We start from the raw sequence: 24,817 nt of genomic DNA on the forward strand, positions 1-24,817 counted from the left end.
CGAACAGTAAAAAAGCTCCACATTCAAAGCAGTTTTAGACTATACTTGTCTGGAACACACCTTTGAAAACTAAGATTTTTAGAAAAGAAATGAACACACTTCTCTGCCACAGCAGTAACTCTAGTCAGAATGCACAAAAAGCTCCCCAAGTATTATGCATTATTTAGACATAAACCTCCCATCCACTCTCTGTAATTCAGCCATAAGTAATCATCCAAGACACATGATGGTTTATGACTTTCCTTTTCAAATGTTGTAATAACAGAACAAAAATCTGACACTCCATCTGGACCCACAGCCAGTATATGAAATCAAATGTGTCTCTTTTCAAAAATCGGCAGCTATGGATGTTACCGCAAGGAGTAAGGCATCTTCCCTAGACTTATGATCCTATTACCAGTAAATATTATCTGGACTCATAAAAACTGAGTTTTAACTTTTTTTCAGTGACATACTTATTAATCAACCCTAAACTTTGCTCAAAGACTGAAGAGGTGGTTCCATGGTTTACTGTAAGATGTGAAGAGCCCTTTTCTAAGATGATACATCTTCAGAAACAAGAAGTTTCTGCATGTCTTTTTGACTGAGTTACATGGTTTCGAAAAGGCTGAAATGATAGAATGCAGACTACTCTGGACTTTTGTTGTTGCTGAGCTGATGTTTTTGTACATTGCCTACCGCCTCTTTAAATAGAGTAATCCTAGCACAACTCTCATTAACTTGTGAATTAGTTCATTACCCCATAGCAAACAGGTTCTTAAATTGGTATTTTTGTTCCACAGATGAAAAAACTGACTCGAAAACAAACCAAAATTTGTTCTGAGAACGTCACAAATTGCCACCAAAAGGCCACAAACCTTTTAAAAAAAATTCCCAGTTCTCAACAGTTATGCTTCAGCTAAAGTTGTTACCTGTTATACACTTTCAAATACTTCCTATGGTCCACCCTCCATGAATAACTTAAACAGCATCTGGAATAAGAAGTCATTTAAGCTTGATGTTAGCTTAGCTCTAAGCTACCACTTTTGAGGGTTGCAATACAATGTCAACACAAGGCAACATAATAACATAATAAATTTTTTTTGTCATTTAAATAACTATTCAGAGTTCTTTCATATAAGACATTTCAATTTTAATTCATAAAATGACATACCTTGTTTATTAGATGCTCAGTGACCACTTCTCTTAGTCCAGTGTAGAGTTTTTCGCCATGTTTATGCAACACCATTGTATATGCATTCCTATACAGCTCCTCAAAACTGAGGCCACTATTGTTCTTACGCTGGATCTCTTGGATTGCATTTTTTAGAAGATCCCAAATGCTATTCACATATTTCTCATCCATAGTCATCTGTAAAAATAAAACAATACATTATTGTTTAGAATCAAGAAAGATCACTACAGAAAGTTATCTTTGGAAGTTTTAACTCCAGGAGCAGTAATTGCTTCTGCCACATTTTATTCATTCCATTATCACAAGGTTTCTCAAACTTTATCAAAAGGAAAACAGTATTTATGAAACTAATGGGATTTCAAAAAATAGTTATGAAAATTGTAGTTTGTAAAAGTTTAACGCTTTTCTCCTTCAAACCTTCAAATCTACAGAACCCAATTCCAGAGCCTGTGCAGGAGGGAAGGCAGGTAATTGTGGACATGAGTCTCTTCCCTACTCTTCCTCCACAGCGTTAATAATGATAGTCACTTAACTTTCCTCCCATACTGACATGCTACTTGGCACCTCATAAATTGCACTGCAACACTGATCTGCTTAATCAGACCCCAAATCAACTTGTACAATAAAAGACAATAATGTCTGACACAGAGTTAGCAAACTTACTTAGTCATTTGCTTCAGCTAACTAGATATTCTTTATTTACAGCAACATACTAATGGCCAAAGAATTACGTGCCTACAATATTGTGCCTACAATTTAAATACTTGGAAGTGTTGTTGAAAAACCCTACGAATGTCCAAAATTAACATCTGTATTGAACATATTTCCACGGCACAAATATGGTTAAGTAAGTTGCTACAGGATATGCATCAAGCACTAAGCAGAATATGCATCCACTTGATGTTATTCAGACACTGAATACTTCAGTAAATACACCAAATAAAAACTAGAGCAATAAAGAAAAATTCAGAGAAAAAGAGAGAAACTCTTATAAGAAATAGTCTCATATCACACCAACTTGTCTAGTGTAGTGTGAATCAGTTTACGATTGTGCTTTACCAATGCAAAGGTGCTTCAAAATATGATGCTTTATATAAAGCAGTATCTGGGATAGCAAATAAGTATAGCAACAAAGTTATTAGATGTCAGTATTGCTTAAAGTTTGTGATTTAGCCAAGTTTTATCACCCAACCGAAAAAAACCCAAACTTTTTAAATGAACCAAATTTAAAATGCATGTTTAAAGTTAAGTTTGGTTTAGTTTATACAAAAAGGAACTGATCTAGCATTTTACATCTAAAGAAAAAGGCTGAAGAGAGGAAAAAGGCCACTATTCCCAGAATTAGTGTGGAGAATGAAAATATGCCTGAGTCTACCAATACTGTCAAAGCAGCCATGAAAATAAGAGCTGAAAGTAGTAAGAGTATAAAGAATAATGGTATGACATTCTAGAGGAAAATCATGACTAGCCCTGGTCTGCCTTTCTTCTCCCTCCTCTTCCACCCAAAAACCACTAAGTGAATAGAGGAAAAACATGGAACACTAGACTTGCCTGCATTTGTAATCAAACACAATGTTTAGCAGAACTTTTTTCATTAAAAGTACATTTTTACATGCAATTTCAAAATAACAAGTTTTCTAGGCATTATAAATAAAAGTACAGCTCATAATAAGGATAAGCCATTCACTGCCTTAGGAGGGAATGGGTTGCCGAACAAAATCAAGACAAGACACACTCCTCCACCCTCCTCGTCTTTTTGAGTTTTAGTTAAATACAAAGATTTTCACGATAAAAATAATCCTATCGCTACTCTTCCCACTCTCGTGATACCAGATCCACTAGCCTACTAACCTGTATGTACCCAAAACTTAAGAGATATGTCATTGTATATCTAAAACCAAAAAATTCACATACACATTCAAAAATTCTTAGCTTCCTACCTCCCAAAACCAAAACCTCAAAGTAACAGAGAAATGGCGGAATGTCATCCCCCCAGCCCTGCTTTTTGCTTATTCTGCTATGCATAATATTGAAAGATCAGTTATTTTCTTTTTAATTTGCATTTGCTACATTGGTGCCTCTTCAGGCAAATTATTTTCTAAAGCTTTCCTGAACAAGCAATTTTACAAGTACTAATAACGAAGGCAACCATTTAGAATTGCAGACAGCAATCCAAGTAAAGCTTTTCAGTCTTCCTTTAAAAAAAAAAAAAAAAAAAAAGAGGTTTTGTTTTCAAACAAAGCATAGACTCAAACCAACACGTCCCAATGACATTTTCTCCCCTTGCTAATAAAAAATCTCCCAGCCAACAGGATAACCTTTTTATCTCAACTGCAACTTAACTGCTCACTGTATTTAAAAAAAAGTATGATCTGTATAAAACAGGGAAATCACCAGCCTCTAGTTTGAAGAGATACTACAGCACTGCTGTTTCTGGGTTGGCCAGCCGGTAAACATTCCTGTACGTTACAGATAAGCAGTACATCTAATAATTTGGATCTGTTCAAGAAAAAGCTAAAAGTGAGCTGTTTAATTCTTCTACCTTTAATCCAAATGCTACAAAAAAATGAAGGAATGATTGTAACATTATTTGCTCCGAACTCACTGAATACAAACATAAACACATAGCTTTCTGCCACTTAACAATTGACACACCGTGAGCTGCTCTGGAAGCACAAAAAAGATCCATAAAAGGGAATTTTAAGAAGTCCACATCTCCATGGCATAAATATACTGAAATATTTGAAATAGTATTATAAACTTATCTTATTACCTTTTAAGATTAAGCATAAAGGACTCTGCTTCTCAGTGCAGCTTCCTATTCTGCTACTGACTTACTTTAGATTACTATCTGTGAGGTTTTGTGGGAACAGATTTGCTAAAATTCTAGGGTACCAAGTTAGAAGAGCACTGTCTTCCAAAAAAGCTCTAGCATAGAAAATACTGCTGTAAACAAGCCAGCTAACAAAGCAAAGGCTCCCAATACTTTAAATGCTCCACTCTATCGGGCAGTAAGTCACTGCAGTAAAGCTTTAGCAAAAATTTATTATTTCCTCTCCACTGCTGAAAAGCTGTTTACCTTTTCAACAGAAGAGATCTTCCTCTATCACTATCCTCAAAGTTATGTAAGAATTGCAATGACTAAATCTACCCTTGGATTATTTAACTCACAGGTTCATCTCTTTTCATCCCCCTTCCTTAAGTCAGGCTTGTACGCAATTTAAAAAAAAAAAAAAAAAACCACAACAAAAACAACTAAGCAATAAGTTTGTGATGTCACTAGAACATTTTGACATCTTTCAGAATTCTGTACAAAAGCATCACTAAAAACACTATTAGACAACTGTGATCCTAACCCATCAGTCTGACCCAACAGTGAAGATTTATGCAACTCTCTAGATCTCCGTCAACAACAAAGCCTATAAGTGATCCACTTCCACAAATATGAATACAGGATCAGAGCCCAAATGTTCTTCCATGCTCATTCCAAGATTTCTTCTAACGGTTGTATTTTAAGTCAACTCCACAGTTGTAATACAGTTGCCTTGCTTGTGCCTACTATTCTTGCAGATTTAAGCAGAAGCTAAATTACTGCTTCTGCTGGTGCTTTGGAAAAAAAAAAACAAAAAACCCAAACCAAAACCACCCAGGTTCAGAAAAGCTTTCAGAAGCAAAATCCCAGTAATTTCAGTAGTGTTTACACCAAGATTCATGAAGATAGTAAGAAACCAGTATCCAAAGAGAGGAAATGTGTTAATGTACTCCAGTTTATCTGAATATTACCTTTCTTGGGGAACGGGAGAGAGATCAAGTCTATTATTGGCAGAAGAGATAGCTGTTTATAAGAAGCCGCTAGTTGGAAAACTTCCACAAACTGCTGCCCAAATGCTAATGATTCAAAGATGCAACTTGAACACAAACATCTGAACTCAAAGTGTAGCAGAAGTACATCTTGAGGAAATTAGACTAAAATATCAGTGGACATGAAAGTACAATCATTTCACAAAAAAAAAAAAAAAAGTCTGTTAAGGACTCAAAAGGTCCTTTATTCCACAGTACTGCCACAGTGCAGGATCAGATACATGCAAGACCTTTCTTTAACAATGTTCGTCTATCCTATTAAAATCTCCAAGACAGAATAAATAATCACTGTCAGCAATCTGCCATTATCATCTGAAGAGTACAACACCAGCAGGTAAAGCTAGTAACAGTCCTGAATATACTTCTCAGTGTTTCCCTCCTAGAAGCTAACACTACAGCCACCACCTCTTTTGAATAACTTCATCAGCATTCCTTAAATCAAAAGGGGCAAACAGCTAAACTCCAGTAGTTTTGGTATTAATGTGTAACTTCAAACAAAATATTATCATCTCCTTTCTAGTCATGTAGTTCAAAGGGAAGTGCAATATCCTGTCCCCCGGGAGGAACAACCCCATGCATTAATACATGCTGGTGTCAACTGCCTGGAAAGCAGCTTGGCAGAAAAGAACCCAGGGCTCTTGGTGGACATCAAGTTGGCGACAAGCCAATGGGCCCTTGAGGCAATGAAGGTTAATGGTATCCTGGGCTGCATTTGGAGGAGCATTGCCAACAGGCTGAGGGCTCTACTCAGCACTGGTGAGACACGCTGAGTACTTTGTCCAGCTCTGGGCTCCCCAGTACAAGAGAGATACGGACATACGGGAAAGAGTACAGTGAAGGGCCACTAAGATAACTGACTGCAACACCTCTCACATGGGTAAAGGCTGAGAGTCAGATTTGTTTATCTTAGAGAAGCCTCACAGGGATCAAATCAATGTATATAAATACCTAAAGAGAGGGTGTACAGAAGAGGGAGCCAGGCTCTTTTCAGTGGAGCCCAGTGACAGGACCAGTGGCAGTGGGCACAAACTGAAACACAGGAGATTCCCTCTGAACACCAAGAAAACTTTTTTTTACTGTGCGGGTGACTAAGCAGTGGCACAGGTTGCCCAGAGAGGTTGTGGAGTCCCCATCCTTGGAGATACTCAAAAGCTGTCTGGATACCATCCTGAGCAACCGGCTGCAGGTGACCCTGCTTGAGCAGAGGGGTTGGACAAGACGACCTCTGGACGTGCCTTCCAACCTCAACCATTCTCTGATTTGGTGATACGCATTACAGCTGTACACTGAGGAATTCAGAAAACCAGGGCTCCCTGAGTAAGCATGACTTATTAAAACTGCCAGCACCAGTCTTCCAACTGAAATGCGTCACAGGATAACAAAGGCAAGCAATAAAATGCTTGCGGTCACCAGTGGAACCAGGCATTTGGTCCCTAGCTTATCTTAACTACAGTCAAAGAACATTAAAACTCCCAGATTTATGCAGAACATCAAACAGATCTACTGCTGGAAATCCAGATTACTTTGCACAGAAATAAATGCTTGGGGTTTTTTTGTATAATTTCCATTCTATACAATTTAGCTTTTACAACAGTTTCCTTTGAACGCAACTTCATTTCATGTTCTTGTCAGTTGGTCATTTTGCCCTTAACACTACAGAACTTGCTCCTCTTACTTATATAACCATGCTTGAACTGCTGTGAATTGTAAGGAAAGGCAGTTACAGGAGTAAACTGTTAAGAACCTGCTGAACCCTTGACTGTTTACACCAGCTTACTTTTACTGGAAGTAGCTACTTAGTCTTCTTAAACAAGAGGTGGTTAAGAAAGAAGTGAGGAAGAGGTAATAGATGTCCCATGGAATCTCGGTAGGAGCATCCACAGAGGTTTACCAAACAGCAGAAACAGGAGGCACATGAACTAGTACTCACAAGACTAGTGACTAGACACAGCTTCTCATCCTTCTTGCAGAAGAAGTTTCTAGACAAGTTCTACAAAGTTCTCACAAAGATCTCAGACGAAACAGGTCATTGTTAATTCTCAGAAGTTTTAACAGACTGTAAACACACTTGCAGGACATTTTTGCTTTAAAAAAGTCACAAACATTACTACTCAATTTTTCTACAGACTAGCTGCAGAGCGTTTATCATGATTTTCAAAAACCACAACCATCACCTGCCTCGTTCCTTTCCATGACATCCTTTAGGTCTAACACCCCAGAGCACTAGAGTGAGAACCGATTGAAATTACAGAATGCAAGTGTTTACGCTCTCTTCCTTGAAGGAGGTGAGTGGATACCAACAAAGTTAGTTAGCAGCTCTGGGAGTAAACATTTGTACCTAGTAATTGCATCCTGTTCTCACTCCCCCATTTCCCATTCCTCAGCAGGACAAAATGAGCAGGGGCTGACCGCAGCCATCTAAAACTGCTACCACAGGGGTCCTGACCCACAGTCCAAGAGGCAAGGGAGGCTATCAAAACTAATAGTCTTCACTTCCATTTCAAGACAGGGCATTCATCAGGATGGTGTTAAATAGCCTGTTACACAATAACTCAGCATCCTTAGCTTGGATCCTTCATTCTGGATGAAGCTTGGCTGAGGTTATCCAGAAAAGGGCAAGAGCAGCACACTTCCTGCCTCAGAACCCAATTGCTACTTGAATTTTTATAAACCCTTCCAATATTCTTAATTTAGAAGACAAGAATTTACAATGACAGAGATATATTGTCTAGCGTTTGCTCAAATAATATCTCTGAAAAAAGGCATATTAAGATATGGAACTACATATTCTTCAACTACAGAGCAGATAAAATGTACTCCTATTAATGACAAATGGAGAGCTCAATATTCATACTTCTCTGAATTTTGAAGTTTTCATCACTCTGTAGTCAGGAGCATTACCTGGAAGAGGATACATTGACTACAACTCATTGCCTAAGAAACACCAGTATGTCAAGAAGCAAATAACTCCATAACACACACTCACAAATAAAAACAACTAATTTCTGAAAAAACAAAACCACCAGGCACAAAATTCCTCAATAGTGTTATCTGATTAGGTTGACTGTTACACACCAAAGAACATGACTGGAAGCTAAGAGAAGGAGCACGAAGAAAGTAAGGGGCACCCTGACCTACTGCTGTTCTGCACCTAGGCTACTACTCCACTTTGGCCATCTGCTGAAAGAGTCACAGGGAAGTCACAGCAACGTGCTACCAAACCTGGTCCTAATAACTAGGCTTTTGCTCCTAGGTGACCTATAACAACAACTGGAGATGACTATCCAGTATTATCCACATCTCCTAGGAGTGTCAGGAAATGCCTACTACGCTATTATACTCCCTCAGAGGGTGTGTGTGATGGTGGGGAATGTATGCCTGCAGTTCGTTTATGGCATCTGCCAGTTATCATTTACAACATTAAATACTGACACCATTTTTAATATCTGTGGTTTGTTCTTCACTCATCCCTTGACATTCAAGCCTCACCCTTGTTTGGGTGGGCAACCTCTACACTAAACTTCTCCAGATTCCTCCTGCAAGAAATATTCATGGCCTGCACCATGTTCCATTCCAGGCTCAGAAGATGAGCTGAGTAACCAGTGCTGAGAGTAATCCCATAAAGGCCAAGAGAAAGATCAAGTCTAGTCTGACTCCAAAAAAGGCTCCAGCCTCTGTAGAACAGGCAGGGCTCCATGACAATACTCAGTCAGTAGTAGAAATGCAGGAATTTAAATATCCACCTCTCCTTCCCAGCTCTGTCAGGCTTTATTCAGCAGAAGCAAGCAGAATGCACAATTAAGTAAAAAAAGGGAATACTCTTTGTCAACTGAAACACTCAAGGGCTGCAGGATTTTAGGCAAAACCCCTTCCTTCTCCACTTTGCTTAAATGGGTTCTGCAGCAATGAAAAGCTATTCTGCCAGCACAGAGCTGAAGTAGTAAGTAGATTAAAAGTGATTGTTCCTTAAAAGACGGAGTCATACCTCCTGCGTAGCAACTGACAGATTTGGTCTACCTCCAAGGCACTGTCTTAGAGTACTGCTGGTCTCATCACAAAACAAGTGCTGCTTGGGGGTGGGGGCTTGAAAAGGAAGGGGTTTGGTTGGTTGGTTTTGATAAGCTTTACAGCAAACTAATATCCTCCAAGAACTTCCTTTTCTAGTAAACCTAAAGCCCAGGAAAAAAGATTTGTTCCTCCTCTCAAAAGGTAACATGTCTGTGTTATAGGTAGACCTGACAGGAGCTCCACCACACAATAGCAATTTAACAGCCTATATGAAAAGTTTAAAACAAGTTTTTAATAGAAAATATCATACTGCAGCAGCAGTTTTGACATGTTTAGGAGACTGAACAAATTTAAAGAAAGATCAGAGAAATCAGAGACTCGTTTCTCTTTCATATTTTAAGAACCGATTCAGAAGAATGGGACTAATCCTGCACTGCCAACCTACCTGACTTATTCTAGATTTCAACTTTTATTTAATAAAATGTCTTCATTTTTCCCAAATGCCCCTCCTCACCTTCAGTCTTGCAAATCTGTGGAACATACTACCCCAGAGGAAAGGGGAAAAAATGAGAAAAACAACTCCTCCCAAACACCTGTTTCATCTGAACTGTGACTATGAACTATGTAAATTTGAGCAGCCATCAGTTACTGAATAAACACAAGACAAAAGATAATCTAAAACTTTTTGTTTAATTTCTTTAAAAAAATGCAAAAACAATGGAGAAAACCTGCAGAGGAAGACAACTAAATATAAACTGAAACACAAAATTACACAGTGCTGATTCTGTGAATGGGGACTTCTTTCCATTACAGATCTTTGCACGCTTTCCCAACGCTAACTCATACTAAGTGTTTGTAACTACTAATGAACTATAAGAATGCATCATATACACAAAGACTAAGGTCAACAGTCTTTCATAAAATGGTTGCAAAGCATAACCCAACTGTAAAAGACAATATATTTAGTCAGCAGTAAATAGCAGAGGGGTAGTACGTAGTACGTAACAGCACCTATTTAATTCAAAACAAGGTCCATGTGTATTCACTACTCTCTAATACCCTTGAGACTCTCTGATTTGGCAATTCTTTCAACTTTTTTATTAGACTTGCAGACTCTTGCATGACACATTTAAGTCCATGGACAAGACTTGCCTATCTTTTTCCTCTGCTGCAGGTCCATTAAGGGTAGCCCACAAACTACATTATGCTGTTTAAAAATCAACTTACACGTTCAATTTGCAATTTATGATGTTCAACTTACAAAATGCACCTTCGAACAGTCACTCCCATTAATACAGATAAAATCAGAATATTACTTGTCTAAGTGGGTCAATGAAAAATGACTGATAGCTCACCAGCCTCATTTTTCATTCACTTATTGGTATATATGGATTCACACAGGCCAGTCTTTAAGGTTCTGTAGAAAAACTCTATCAGTAAGTTAAGTAACAACACAAGATAATCAGAGTCAGTAAATACTGTATCTAAGATCACCTATACAAAGCTGAACTCTGTCTCGTATACACTCATCTGTCTTACTATTTATTTTCCACAGGACCCAAACTGCTTGAAATACACATATGCTTTAGTCAGCAAGGACTAAGGGATGGTGTCCTCCAGCAGGGTTGGATACTGGGGAAAAACAAAGAAAACAGACCTAAATTAACTTCTTTTCAACATAAACTTTCAAAGATGCTACTAATTACACTAGGGACTTTATTCTAGAATTGCATGCTTTGCCCAAAGAGGATAGCAGAATAATATTTAATTAAAAATACAGAAATCCAAGTTTTTAAGTTACCTTATTTTTTCCCCAGCATCTGCAGACAAATAAAAATGCCTTTTCAAATACCAAAAGGCATTATCTATAAATGGGTAACTCTTCCCCTGCCATGGTGCAAGCTTCTGCCCACCTGTCATCACATTATTAAAGTTGTTTTTAAAAAAGCTGTATTTAAAAGATAACAGTTGACTGGTTTTGTTCAAGCTTCTAGAAGAACTGAATTGGTAAGAGGCTAAATATAGGAAGTTCTAGTTCAAAAGATAGTTGTCACTGCTATAGAATGGAAGTGATTATACAGCCAAAATAGTGACATTGCCTGTATTAACCAATGTTCTTTTAAAAACATTCAATGACATTTCTACAGCGCTCATTACTATAGTGCCTGAAAATGGAGGAGGATTATAAAACACCTATAGTGAAACTACTTACTTCCTAAGAACGCTTCAACCTAACCATAGTAAAGAAGAACTGTCTATGCTTCTGAAACTTCTCTTACTAATTTGGAAACTGTTACAGCTGAAGTCTAGATGTAAGTTGACACTTCAGAAACTCTGATCTTTCATGTTTAACTTTGCAAGGTAACAGAAGCATTTTCAGACATGAAAAAAGTTTTTGGCTTATTTCAGTAGTTGTATTGATTACTTAAGGTGCAATTAACACGGGGGGGGGGGGGAAGAGTATATCAGGTCAGGATTGCTTAACTCAAAAAAACCCATTCTGAATGAAACAGCAGAATAAATACAGAGATTTAACACCAAAAATCTGCCTACTTCTCTCCTGCCCAAAAGAATGAGTATCAATATTTTGAAGACTAATGAGAAGTTAAGAGTCCTCTCAATTCACTTCAGAAGTAGCAATCCTAAGACAACTTTCCTCAAATTAAAGTTACGGAAAAAAAAAAATTCTGAAAGGCTTGTGTAACAGCAGGAAATATGTTCCTGAAAGAAACAGAGTAACTTTAAGACTTCTATCCTAAATGAAGTTGGCGTTAAAAGAAAATATTTGAACTGAATTAGAACAGTAGAAATGGAATGAAGAAGAGCTGAGTTTCTGGGAGTGAATCATCCGTCTCATGTGTCAGCAGGATCCTGGAGGTCTAGAAGGCACAGGGACAGGTAGTTCTACACTTCAAGAGCTCAGCTGTGTGTCTGTAGCTGTCAAACAGGCTCATGTCAAAGGTGACAGTACAGACAGTGGAAACAGTGGCACAAAATTTCATAAACTACGGGGCATGCCTTTCCCCACTTTCAAACAAGGGCCAGTCCCCAAAAATTCATTCAAGTCATTTAGCTCTCCACTGCAATAAAATCTTAGAACAGCCAAGGACATGCTTTTCAAATCTGAGGACTATGTGACTATGAGCACAGTACCACAAAGTAAGTTTGACTACAAATTTCCTCAAAGCAGCTTACTTGGGATAATTGGCCATGTGCAGGCTCTTACACTGCAGTAGAAGGAAGGTGGCTCATTCCACTTCCACTGCAATTACTCCCAATTTACTGAAGACTTATAAGCAGAAAGAAAAGTTCTTTGCTTACCTATAACCTAACAAGATTTACTAGCAAAGATTAAAAATTGCTGGAACTCTCAAATTTCAATGGGATTTAGGTCCCTGACTCTCTTCATCTCCTTTTAAAACCCAAGCGTGGGACTCCAACATTCCAGGTAACAAGCAGTAGGTTGTCTTGAAACTGCCATAACGGACGACAGGCCACTGTCCACAGAAGCAGCACTATTACACCCAGCCTGCCACTCACATCACTCCTAACTCTAAACCAAAAGAAATATTTGGTTTTTAACCTAAGTCAAAACAGTTTTTAAAACTTTGATTCAATATGTGATCATACTTCTATTAGTTTTAAGATCATCATCCCAACATTAAAAAGCAGAAATAAATAGCATTAATTTAACAAGAGGCAAATTCATGGGGGTTTTTGGCAAATGTTTTATATTGATGACTTGTATAATATTAACATTATAACGACTTTAAAGAATAACGGAGATGCTGCGTGCCTCAATCACAGTTAAGAACTGCTGGGGGAAAGAGCAATGCTGTTCTGCGCATCCATACCTTCTGTGGAAGGCACCGAGTCTCCTCAGGGGTATCATCTCTCCAAGTGAAAAAATCCATTAGTTTATTAACTTTCCAGCCTCAATGACCTGGATTCAGAAGGGTTCCCTGAACCACAAATGGCCCATTCTTTGCCCACTCAACTTCAATGCAAATCCCACAAGAATTATTTCTGGGTTTTTTCAATTAACCTACAAGTAGTTCAATATTTTACAACTGTTCAAAAATCAACACTATTTAAAGAGGAAATCTGTGAAATACACACGAACTTATACAGATTGCAGACACGTTTTCTGAGGCCATTTCAGAACAAGGAACACAATGAACGATTTGGGGGGAATGAAGGAAGAAAGGGTGGGTGTGGGGCAGATGGGCCTTTAGAGGCTTTGGAGGCTTGCTGACAACTCCTCCTCCGTAATGATAAAAGTATAACAATTCAAGAACTTGTATAGTAAATAAAAGATAAAATTTTATGGTAGACAGAGGCCAACAGAGGATAACTTTTTTTTCTCAGCTTACTTCAGGGAGTGGAAGGAAGATACACTTAATAAATCACTTACGCATTTACAGATAATCAATACTGCTGCATGCTGACAGTAACCTTTCTCTGGGGGTTTTTGCACCATACAGTGCATACACCATGATCGGATGCACAAATCAGCAGTGCCTGGAAGAGCAAGACTAACACTGAAACGAGTGCAACAGAAAAGAAAAAATCCAGAGCTATACATGGAAGTTATATCCACGTATATATCAAAAAATAGGTCCACTCAGATGCTACCAACACTTTAAAAACAGAAGTAGTGTGAAAGTAAAAGGGAAGTATTTATTTCCTTAAAGATTCTTCACATACAAAATGTAAGAAACAGACACGCACAGCCTGTACTCAGACTACATGTACTACAAGAAATGAATGTCACAAATTTTTTATTATATAAGCTAGTCTAATTTTATATCATTCACATGTATAATTTAAATTATTATTGTCCTCATTTATGTTTAATCTCAGAAGTATTAAACCAAAAATTGGCATTTCCACAAATGCACCTCATCCATAACCATAAACAAATAAAGCAAGTTATCTGTGTACATTTTGCATACTACTACACTTTATTTAAACTACAAGCAAGACAGTTTCAGCCCTCAAATACCAATTTTATGCACAACTAATTAAACAATCTAGGCAACTCCACAGCAAGCACCATCCAAATGTGTTTATTACAGTTTTGTCCTCCTTGCTGTATTCGGGTATTAAATGCACTTTTTTCCTGCCCTAAAATGCATGTGTTAAAAATGTCATTATGGAAGTTCTTTTGTTAAGTCATCTAACAGTATTTACTTCTGCTGATATGCCAATACTTGCACCTTCACAAAAGAACTATTTAGTGATTTAAAATTTCTACTGGCTTTAACTGAACTTCAGAAAAATAATCATATGATAAAAAATATGCTTGGCCATGCTACAGTTTTCTATTACAGTACTTTCCTATCCTTGTTTCCACAAAACCTGTCTCAGAATGAGAAATACGAGCTCACTTCTTCTCAAGAGTTAGTTTTCCACATGTATAGCTACTAGAAACCAAAGATAACATACACACAAGGTCAAAAACCTATTTTGGACTCAATCAAACTATCTTAAGAAAATCTGTCCCAGTCCATCACAAAATGTTTTCACCCCATACAGAGAGATTATCAGACACTGCAGATCAGTCGTGGTGGTGAAAATTTAAAAGCACCTGCACTAAGACTACCTGTCCTACAGATCAAAGCCTAAGACTTCAGAGTACATATTTGAAATTCTGAGAAATGTTGCCACTTATGTCCTGTACATCTGCCCAAAAGAGATTAAAATAAGAAACATTTTGAAAAATTGTAATAATTTTTCTAGAAAAAACTTCTATTTTTATGTTACTTTCTGTTATTGTAACTCTTCATGTAGAATACCAAAAGCTCTTGATCAGTTTTACAGCAAGTCTCACAAAGCCCTTTTACCTACCACTACCAGCGAAAAAAAATTCCTGTTTAATAATGCACTACTATACAACACAAGAATGAGGAGGTGGAGAAACCTATCAAGCCACTTGAAAAAAACCTCAGATTGAATTAGCCAGTATAAAAATCTTAACAGAATGCTAGTGGTGTTACTTTATACTTCTGCATGAAAATCAAGCAAATTTCAAATACAGGCAAGATCCATAAACAGCAGTACCCTTTCCAATGCCATGCAGAGGCACTTACTCAAAACTCAGACCAACTGGAATGATGATTGCTCAGAACTTAAGACCCAACTAACAAGAAAAACCAAGAAAATGTGCAACTGAAACCCAAACATCTATAGAACTCAGGAATTCTAATGAGATTAGGTTAGACCACAACTAAAAGATAGTATGTACAGTGTATTAAAAAAACCCAACCAAGCAAAAAACCACCTACAACTACTCAAAAACTACCCTGAATTAGCGTTACCATCTCTTAAAAATTCTAAATGTAGTATCAGGGCAGTCAGTCTGCTCACAGCATTTCATTACAAAAAAGAAAAAGTATCTGTGAAAACTGGAAGGCCTTCATTAAGGTTAACTGTCCAATAAACAGCAAGTATCTCTCTATTTTTCTGTAATTTACATGAAAACACCACCTTTTTCCTCTGAGTAAGATAAACTGTTTTAGGTTTTTGGTCTGTTTTATTTCGAGATTTTAAACCTACTAAAATTTTAGTTGCTAACATTAACTTATTACTACTGTATACACTATATGGGTTAATAGCTAAGATGCTTTTATAAATATGTTTGAGAATATAAAGCAATCAAGATTCACAAAGCAACCATGCAAAGCCTTAGGTTCACTAGGTGGTCTTGCAGCACTCGGTGGGATTGCATTATTTTAATCAGAGCTAAAAAAGCCTGCAGTAAACCATCCTCCAATTCTATCCCCATTCTGTCCTCCAGGCCTCTCCATTCACTCACCAATACAGCACGCATACTCTAACAGTTATAAACCAAAGCAGAAATACACATATTGCTTACATAATATGAACACCTAATCATTTGACCACAGTTCAACATGTTTTCTATGGTCTATCTGCTGTAAGATGCTCAAGACAGACAAAAATTTTACATAAAATTCTTGAATTGATAGATTACACATTATGTTGAAGCATAAATTTAACAAACCTCATATCAACTTGCATCATCAATTCCCCAAGATTCAAAACAAACCACAGAAGCAGTTAGCATTCCCCGAGAAAAAAAAAAAAAAGCCTTCTGCCTACACAAAGCCCAAAACAAGTGGCCATTAGATCTGAGGAGAAAGGAGCAGTGGCAATGGAAATATGAGTCTTAATACTTTCTCATGGAAGAGTTGAAGCCATTTACTTCTAAGTTTACAGAACTTTCTTTGAGGAAGGAGTAACATCAATTGATAAATGGGGTTGAAAGAAACAAAAGGCTGTCTGCCTTTCTGCACAAGACCGCATGAAATAAGAATTTTCTTGGACACAACTATTTCAAATAAAATGAATCAGTGAAGCTTATTTTATATATATGTATGTATGTATGTGTGTGTATATATATATATACACACATACATACTTGAAAGACTCGTTCAATTGCAAGTGCATGTGTAGGATCTCTCTAAATGCTTTCCAGAATTCATAATATAACCATATAATACTGATCCACTAGAATAGTTCTGAGAATTGGCAAAACACTATTTTGTAGCGTTGCTCTAGAGAGCAAAGATAGCTCTGCAGGAAATGAAAATGATTAAAAGCACTCAAAAAAAAAAAAGATACCCCAACTATAAAGATCAAGCCCAATAACCTACATCAGGTCATGCTGGTTTTCAGAAAGATCTGTCCAACCAATTTTATGGTGACAGCTGACATATTGCATTGAGAGAAGGACGAGTTCTTGCAAAAAAGTTCATTCAACACAGCTTAACGTTACTTGTATAAATTTTGAAAATGAATTCCCAAAATGCTTTCCAAATTCTCACATACTGTTTATTTCTGTAAGAAATGTGCATCTTTTACTTGGTACAACTTTTCCATCAAAACACATTTAAGGCTACTATTTTCCACTAGCTAAACAGTCACAGCAAACCACCTCAAATACACTTGCAGGAAACATAATTTACACATGCTAGATCTCCGTTATAGACATCACATCTCTCCAAAAGTTTTAAGTGCAAATCTAGCATTCTTCGGCACCACTTTTCTCAGATCAACTACATCATCTTAAAATCAGATTTGCTGCCAGCTTGTTTGAGAGCTTTTAAAGTACTCCTTTAGCCAGCAGTAATGGGCTCACCGAGAGTTAAGCAATGAGAGCCAATTTGAGACCCTCAGAGTACTTTAAATTAAACCAGGGAACGGAAGAAAACAAATCCCAACACTTCTCCAAAACAGGTACAATTAATTAATGTTTTGTAGGAGTATCATAGCTGCATTTTCACATAATGCACACACTGTGTATTCAGCAAAAATACTACTGCACTCCTCCAAATAATTAAAAAAAATAAAATACTTACAAACTGTATCCAACTTACATCACTGACAATTACTTGACATTTCAGAAATTATTTTGCTATTTTTAGTGTCCAACCACAACATGTTCCTATTTGTTGCAGTGTGTATGAATTTGAAACAAGAAAGTTTAAAGATTGCTTAAGAAAAAAGAACCTGCACTCACTCAAAAGCCCTCTTACACTATTCCATCTCTCACATTAACTCTAATGCTACTCTGAACACTATCTGGATAGACCTTATACAAATATAGAACAGCTATATATTATGAAGGTGTTAAAAGTACCATAAGTGGTTATTGAAAGTAGCACAATGGAAGTCTTCTACAGTGGTACATAAGGTTAATTAACTGCACAAGCTTAACTGTGTAAACTTTGATAAAAATTTATTTCTATTATTCTTTCTGGATTTTAAAAAAATGCTCAAGTCTGAAGTCTCAAAAAAAATGCATCCTCAGCTGGACTACTTCTGATGCAAAGATTATCGCTGTGTTTAAGTCAAGCCCAACACGAGAACACAAAAAACTCTTTCGTAAGTAAGTTTTTAAATTAGGAAAAGAAATGCATTTTTTTCTATTGTGAACAGAAAAATTGGTTAAATGTATACAAAACTATCTTCCTCAACTACTTTTGATTACTCTACAACCCACTTCAGCAAAACAGTACACCATGTACTCAGTCATTGCCCTTGAGGTATGAAAAAGCACATCAGAGCACATACCAGGAGCTAGCAAATATTAACGGACGCTTGAGATGACAGATAATCTGCCACCAATCACAAGAAATAATAAACAATGAATCTGGAATAAAACTAATTCCAAAACATTAAGATCTCTAGGTACAACACTGATGGTTTTCAAATGTTTTGGTCAATTTCTACTTAATTTCTAGTAAGGTACAAAAAGAAAACTTTGGAGTAGTAATATTTTGCAAATTACTATTTCTCCTTTCCTTTAGCTACAGTAAAATGTAACAATAACAGAAATATCAAAAACATTATGAAAAATAGAAAATATTACAGACAGAACCTACATGGAAGGAGCTACCATAATATTGCTATATTCCAGGAACCTTACCTCTCAAATTTGGCTACTTCTAGTTTAATATAATAGTAAATAGCTACCTCCATGCAAGAAGCAAACTAATCTAAAATAGGTAGACCTGCTGAGGAAAGATGATCAATAAGAAGACAAATTAAAGCAGCCTACAAAAGTCACCTCTGCAAGCAGTCAATTCAGAACTCAAAAGCAGAACCACTAAATTTGAGAGAAAAGAACGAAGATCAGTAGCTAAAGTACGAATAGTACACTTTCTAAATATAGACTCTACCCCCCACACAAATGCAACCTCATTGACATGAATAATCCCACTGCAGTCGCTGGCACTATTCACAGGACCAAAGCTATACGACCACTTAGGCCTCCACAAAATTCGCATTAAGATTTTTACACGAAGTACAGCTATTGCCTTCTGCAATTATGAAAGAGAAACCCCTCCAAATCTCTCAACCAAGTACATGCTTCTTTTCTACAAACGCTTTATCAACAGGATTGTCAACAAAATGTCTTGGAAAAGAAAATCTATTGAAGTGAACACCTGAAAAATTGCTGTCAACAGATGTCACCAAACACTTAAGACCTGTAGGCCTTGATGCCTATTTACTTATCGAATTATTCTAGGAAGAAGGTAATTTTTTAAAAAACTTTTAACCTAGACATTCTTTAAGCAACTGAAAAGACAATGCTAGCAAAAACAGTTTCAGAAGAAAAAAACCCTGATGACAATGTTTAACTTTATGTAAGAGCAGGGCTCTGTATGAGCATTCTTCACCCCCCAAACTAATTTCATATGCTCGTTTACAGAAGTGATGAAAAAAGTAAAACACAAACTAAAGTTTATACCATTGTTAAGTCCACCTTGGTTGGCTGACCCATATCTACATATTCACAGTTGGAATACAGAATCTGTTTATCAAATTAAAAGACTATTTTTTGGTGTAGTTCGTTATAAAACATACACATTGTTTTTGTCATGGTTTATGTTTGTACAGGTTTTCCTACTACCATAGGAAGAAGTCAGTAGAGCCCTGGCCACATTGCAGTAAGTCTTTTTCTTTATTCCTATAATCTAACACATCCTAACAAAATTGATATTCTTGAAAAATGCTGTTTAAAAAAATAAAGGCAATTTGGAGATCAAGAACCCTTCATCAGCTAAAATTCCTAATTTCATAGCCCATTTTCTTCTTTTGACTTTTACCACTAAATGCAACTGTCCGTCATTAAAAGTAGAGGAAAGAATAAGAGGAAAACAGTATAAATCAGATTGCTAAGATTAAGCCAGCTGCTGAGAATATAAAGAATTCTCTAATTTCATCAGCGAGAGTTTTGATGAAGCAAATATATTGATATATTCCTTGCCAGTGAAATAAGATAAACAGGTATATCCAGTTTCTCTATAAAGGCAAAGCACATTAGTTCTACACTACTGCCTACTGGGATCAGACGTAGCATCAAAAAGTTAACGCTAAACCTTAAAAGCCAGTGACTCAACTGAGTATCTTCTTTTTAACATATACACCGATGAACACATACACACTTCCTGGCCATCCTCTGGCAGACTGAAGCTTCTCTATTTCTCTCATTCCTCAGCGCCATTAATAGTACTGCATTTGTTATTCTGTTGTAAGCTTTAATTGAACCAACTGTCAAAACACAGCAAGCTTTATGGCAGTATAAATTAATAATCTGGCTCATTCCCCTCTGTAACTCAAAAGGATGGCACGCTCATGGCTCCACCGAACATGCGTGAAAGTTACCTATGCCTAGATGTTTATAGTAACATCTTCCAAACAGCTGGCATTGTGCCACCTAAATCTTATAATCATACGACTTATAGCCTCTTTTACGGAGTAGAGAGTGAAATAAATCCACCAAAAGGAAACTCTCCAGAAGACATAAATAAACACACCCCCCTTCCGGGGTTAACTAATTTTGTTGATGTAGGCGTATCACCTTCGACTCCTTCTTTGAGGCCTTTTCCTTGAAAACAAAGAAACCAGCCCCCCCCCCCCCCCCATGCCGTACGTGGATTTCCATAATTGATTTGCTTGACTGATGACGGAGACGATAATCGCAGGGACCAGTTCCTCCACCTCCCACTCGTCGGGCGGCAGGTAGCACCGCTCCCCCGAGATGCGGCTCCCGCCCGTTCCGTCCCGCAACTCGCACGGGGGGTGCCCGAGGCCGCCGGCCGGCTGACAGTTCTCCCCGCACCGCCCGCACCCGCGGCCCCCTCCCAGGCCCGAGGCCGCCTCTGCCCGGGGCCGGCCGGGCTCGCCGCCCCGCGGCCCCGGGCACACGGCGCGGCTGACGGGGCGGCGAGGCCGCGGGGCCTGCGGGCAGGCGGAGGCCGGGGCCTGGCGCGGCCGCTCGGCCCGGCCTAGGCCCGGTACTCACAGGGAAGGCTCGGATCCGCATCTTGGTGTCCTTCCGGCTGCCCGTCCCCTTGCTCAGGTTCGACATCTTCGGGCCCGGCGGCGGCGGCGCCTCCCGTCCGGAGGGGCGCCGGGGGACGCGCGGCGGGGCGGCAGACCCCGGGAGCGGGGGCCGGGGGCCGGGCAGAGGAGGCCGCTGGCGACCTTCACTCCGGGCTGCGGCCCCCGGGGCTGCGGGGAGGGCGGGAGGGTCGGGGCCGGGGCCGGGCCGGGCCGAGCCGAGGGAGGAAGCGGCGGCGGAGGCGGCGGCGAGGCGGCGGCGCAGGCCCCTCGCTCCGGCGGCGGCGCTTCCTTCACCCTCCTCCTCCGCCGCGATGGCGGACAAACATCGCTCAGTGCGCAGGGCCGACCGCCCCCCCCCCTTTCCTTTCTTTTCCTTTCCTTTCTTTTCCTTTCCTCTCCTTTCCTCTCCTCTCTCTTCCCTTCCCACCGCCCAGCCAGCAGCCAGCGAGAGACAGATCCGGCCGCGGCGGCGGGCGGAGGCGGAGGCGGAGGCGGAGGCGGCGGCGGCGGCGGCGGCGGCGGCGGCGGCGGCGGGAGGGCCGCGGGCGGAGCGCCGCCTGCGGGGGGGGGGGGCGAGGGGGTGTGCCTCGCCGCTCTCGCGAGGCTTCCGCTGTTCTCGCGAGACGGCCGGCCGGCCCCTCTCCGGCGGGCGGAGCCGCGCGGCGCCGAGCTGTCAGCGTCGCGGTGGGCGGCGAGGGGAGGGGGAAGGCGCGCGGGAGGAGAGGGCGCCGCTGATTGGCGGAGAGCGACGCCGCGGGGAGGCGGGGCGGGGCGAAGCCGGGCGGGCGGCAGGTCCAGTCAGGGGTGGCGGGGCTGGGGTCGGCCGGGGGCCTACTCGCAGGACGCGTTGTAGGGGGCATGCCTGGCTTTATTGTTTGGGTTTTGGGGTTTTGGGGTTTTTTTGCCAGAGTTCCACCCCCCCCGTCGATATCGCGCTTCTTGGGCTTGTGACAGATGTTTCATTAGGGTCAAAGTGCAGGTTTTCGCACCCATACAGGGAAGCGTGATTGGGCCTCACAGCATTAAGCATGGCTTGAGCGCTGCTGCAGTCCCACCGGCCCGTGGAAAACGGGGCATCGCCCTAGCCCTGTCCCCAGACGGACAGCACCTACCCTGTGTTTTGGCTACCTGGTATTAACCTTGCCATGCCCAGCTAAAAAAGGAAAGGCAGCTTGTTCCTTTTCCTATGCCTTACCCTTTGAAGTCTCCCGGAGGTCAATTCTGCCTCTCTGAATCATGTTACCAGTAGGCGTATCCCTCCACGGAGGCTCACAGAATGGCATGATGCAAGGCATTTTTATTTATGTTTTGTGTTTTCGTCGCAATGCGTGCCTGAGAAATGAGGGTGTCACCTGAGGCAAAGCTTATATGAGCCCAGAATTACATATAGGTCATTCAGGGAAGGGCAGTTGCTGTAAAAAGGAAGAATGTTTTGAAAATGTCAGATTCTGTAAGTTAGTAGTGGCGTCGTACCTCTGAAAGTTAGGCTGGTCAGCCAGGAAAAATCTAGGTCCCTGTCGCCAGGGGACTAACTGAAAAGTTAGTGGCTGAAATTGAAATCTGGGTCAAAACATGCCTTTGCTCAAGATCCCTCAGAGGAAGTACGTGGCATAGCCAGAAGAGAATTTCTTTCAGGTGACTCTTAAACTGGACTCTGAATACCAAGGCATCTTAGGATGTACATTTTGCATCCGACTCCACTTACCTCTATCATTACTGTTTTCCTACAGGTGCCTCTATGCAGCATGTGCCCTCAGGGCACTGAAGCAACATACCTTCTCTTAGCTAGTTTACCTTGTGTAAGAGTAATTTCACCGTTTTTGCTTCGAGTTTGTTACAACCACTTCTCATTGGGACTATACATGTTCATCTACGACATGTTTTTTAATCTCCTGATCAGAAGTAAGTATATACACCTAGAGAAGATGTTATATAACAGCAACACAATAAACAATGATTGCAACATGACTATGCAATACAAGCCAGTCCTTTTCAAAATTACAGTATAGTCAAAATGCAGATGAAACAAAGATGAGATGAGAAGGGAGAGATTGCCATTTGTTAATATGAAGAATATGGTTTCCACATTGTTTCAATATAATTTCAATCTCCTCCTAAGTACTTCCTTTGCCAAATAAGCACAACCTCTTATGTTAACATGGTTTTTTTCTGTTCTGTGACAGTTAAGATCAAGTCATTTGAAAAGGTTTAGTTTTGACTCTTATAAAAACAGTTTGAAAAACTGAAGTAAAAAGTAAATTTGTACTGAAACACAGAGTTTTCATTTTGAAAATATTACAAGAGTACTTTTCAACAAATTTAGTGCTGTTTTCAAAACCCAAAACTTTTCCCACAAACTGTTTTTGAGGAACTGGCATTTCTTCTTTCAAGAGAGAAGAAAAAGAACAACTTTTACTATACCCATTACTGCAGATTGCTCTAGATTAATTTATCTGATTACTGCTTTTGTGCTTCCTCTGATACTGGCCTTATGCTTATGGGAGCCCTGGACCACCAGCCTCTTGCCTTCTCTTCATCTAAGTTGCTACTAATGCACATTTTTCTCTAAAAGTCAGAAAAGTCCTGATTCAGCCATAGACACTGTTCAGTCCGGCACAGTACTCTCAACAAAAGATAAAATTACCCTCCTACCAAGTAATCTCAATTCTCATGTCAAATAGCTTGATTTTACACTGTGAGCTTTGTCCTGGTTTCGGCTGGGATAGAATTAATTGTCTTCCTAGTAGCTGGTATAGTGCTATGTTTTGGGTTCAGTATGAGAAGAATGTTGATAACACTGATGTTTTCAGTTGTTGCTAAGTAATGCTTAGTCTAAAGACAAGGATTTTTCAGCTTCTCATGCCCAGCCAGCAAGAAGGCTGGAGGGGCACAAGAAGTTGGGAGGGGACACAGCCAGGACAGCTGACCCAAACTGGCCAAAGGGGTATTCCATAGCATGTGATGTCATGCCTAGTATATAAACTGGGGGGAGTGGGGCTGGGGGTAATCACTGCTCGGGGACTAACTGGGCGTCCGTCAGCGGGTGGTGAGCAATTGCATTGTGCATCACTTGTTTTGTATATTCCAATCCTTTTATTATTATCATTGTCATTTTATTATTGTTATTATTCTCATTATTAGTTTCTTCTTTTCTGTTCTATTAAACCGTTCTTATCTCAGCCCACAAGTTTTACTTTTTTTTGGCCAATTCTCTCCCCCCATCCCACTGAGTGAGTGAGCGGCTGCATGGTGCTTAGTTGCTGGCTGGGGTTAAACCATGACAAGCTTATAGCTACAACACACTAGCATAGGTATTATTGCTAGTTCTAACTTTATTACTGAAAGCTGAATTTGAAGTCTGAGCCTTCTTTTTGTGCAGTTTTATGACCCAGTGGGGATATCTGCTATATAGAAATTCACCCGTAGTTTCTCCCTTCATGTCTGAGGTCTTCTGTGACTGTCCATGGTGGAGACAATTACTATTTTTTTAGTGCAAATTTTCTGTTTCCATACATAGTGTACAAAATGAAGTTTCGCTAAAAATTAGCCTTTGAGCTTACACAAAGAACTAATTTAGAGGTTCGTTAAGTGCTTATAATGTTAATTCTAGGTGGGTCAAAGCCAGAAGGAAGACGGGTGGGTGGAGAAGGATAGATTACCATAGGAAGAGTTAGCCACCCAATTGCTTAACTGTGTCATCTCAGCTATCTATCTCACATACATATCTTATGTATCTTCTGTTAGTCTGGTAGCGAAGTAACGGTTCTTGTACAGAAGAGTGGTCGCCCTTGTTGGAAAGTTCACGTCTGTGCATTGTAGCAGCCTTAAACACATCTTACACCAATCACAACAACATGCAGAGGTATGAAGGCCCCCAAATAACTTATGCTGTGCAGAGAA

At 39.6% G+C, this 24,817-nt stretch overlaps 1 protein-coding gene across 1 annotated transcript in view; it reads right to left on the bottom strand.

Annotated features, from left to right (window-relative positions):
* CUL3 (cullin 3) overlaps positions 1–21,298 on the bottom strand; it is a 58,719-nt gene extending 37,421 nt beyond the window's left edge. Inside the window, exons 1-2 of the mRNA XM_052802980.1 lie at positions 20,877–21,298; positions 1,154–1,351 (exon numbers count right to left, since the gene is read on the bottom strand). Of these exons, the coding sequence (XP_052658940.1) occupies positions 1,154–1,351; positions 20,877–20,942 (264 nt within the window). The 5' untranslated portion in view covers positions 20,943–21,298. The remainder of the gene's footprint in view (positions 1–1,153; positions 1,352–20,876) is intronic.
* Between the last annotated feature and the right edge of the window lie 3,519 nt (positions 21,299–24,817).

Source organism: Harpia harpyja, chromosome 12, assembly GCF_026419915.1.
Source record: "Harpia harpyja isolate bHarHar1 chromosome 12, bHarHar1 primary haplotype, whole genome shotgun sequence".
Classification (NCBI taxonomy): Eukaryota; Metazoa; Chordata; class Aves; order Accipitriformes; family Accipitridae; genus Harpia; species Harpia harpyja.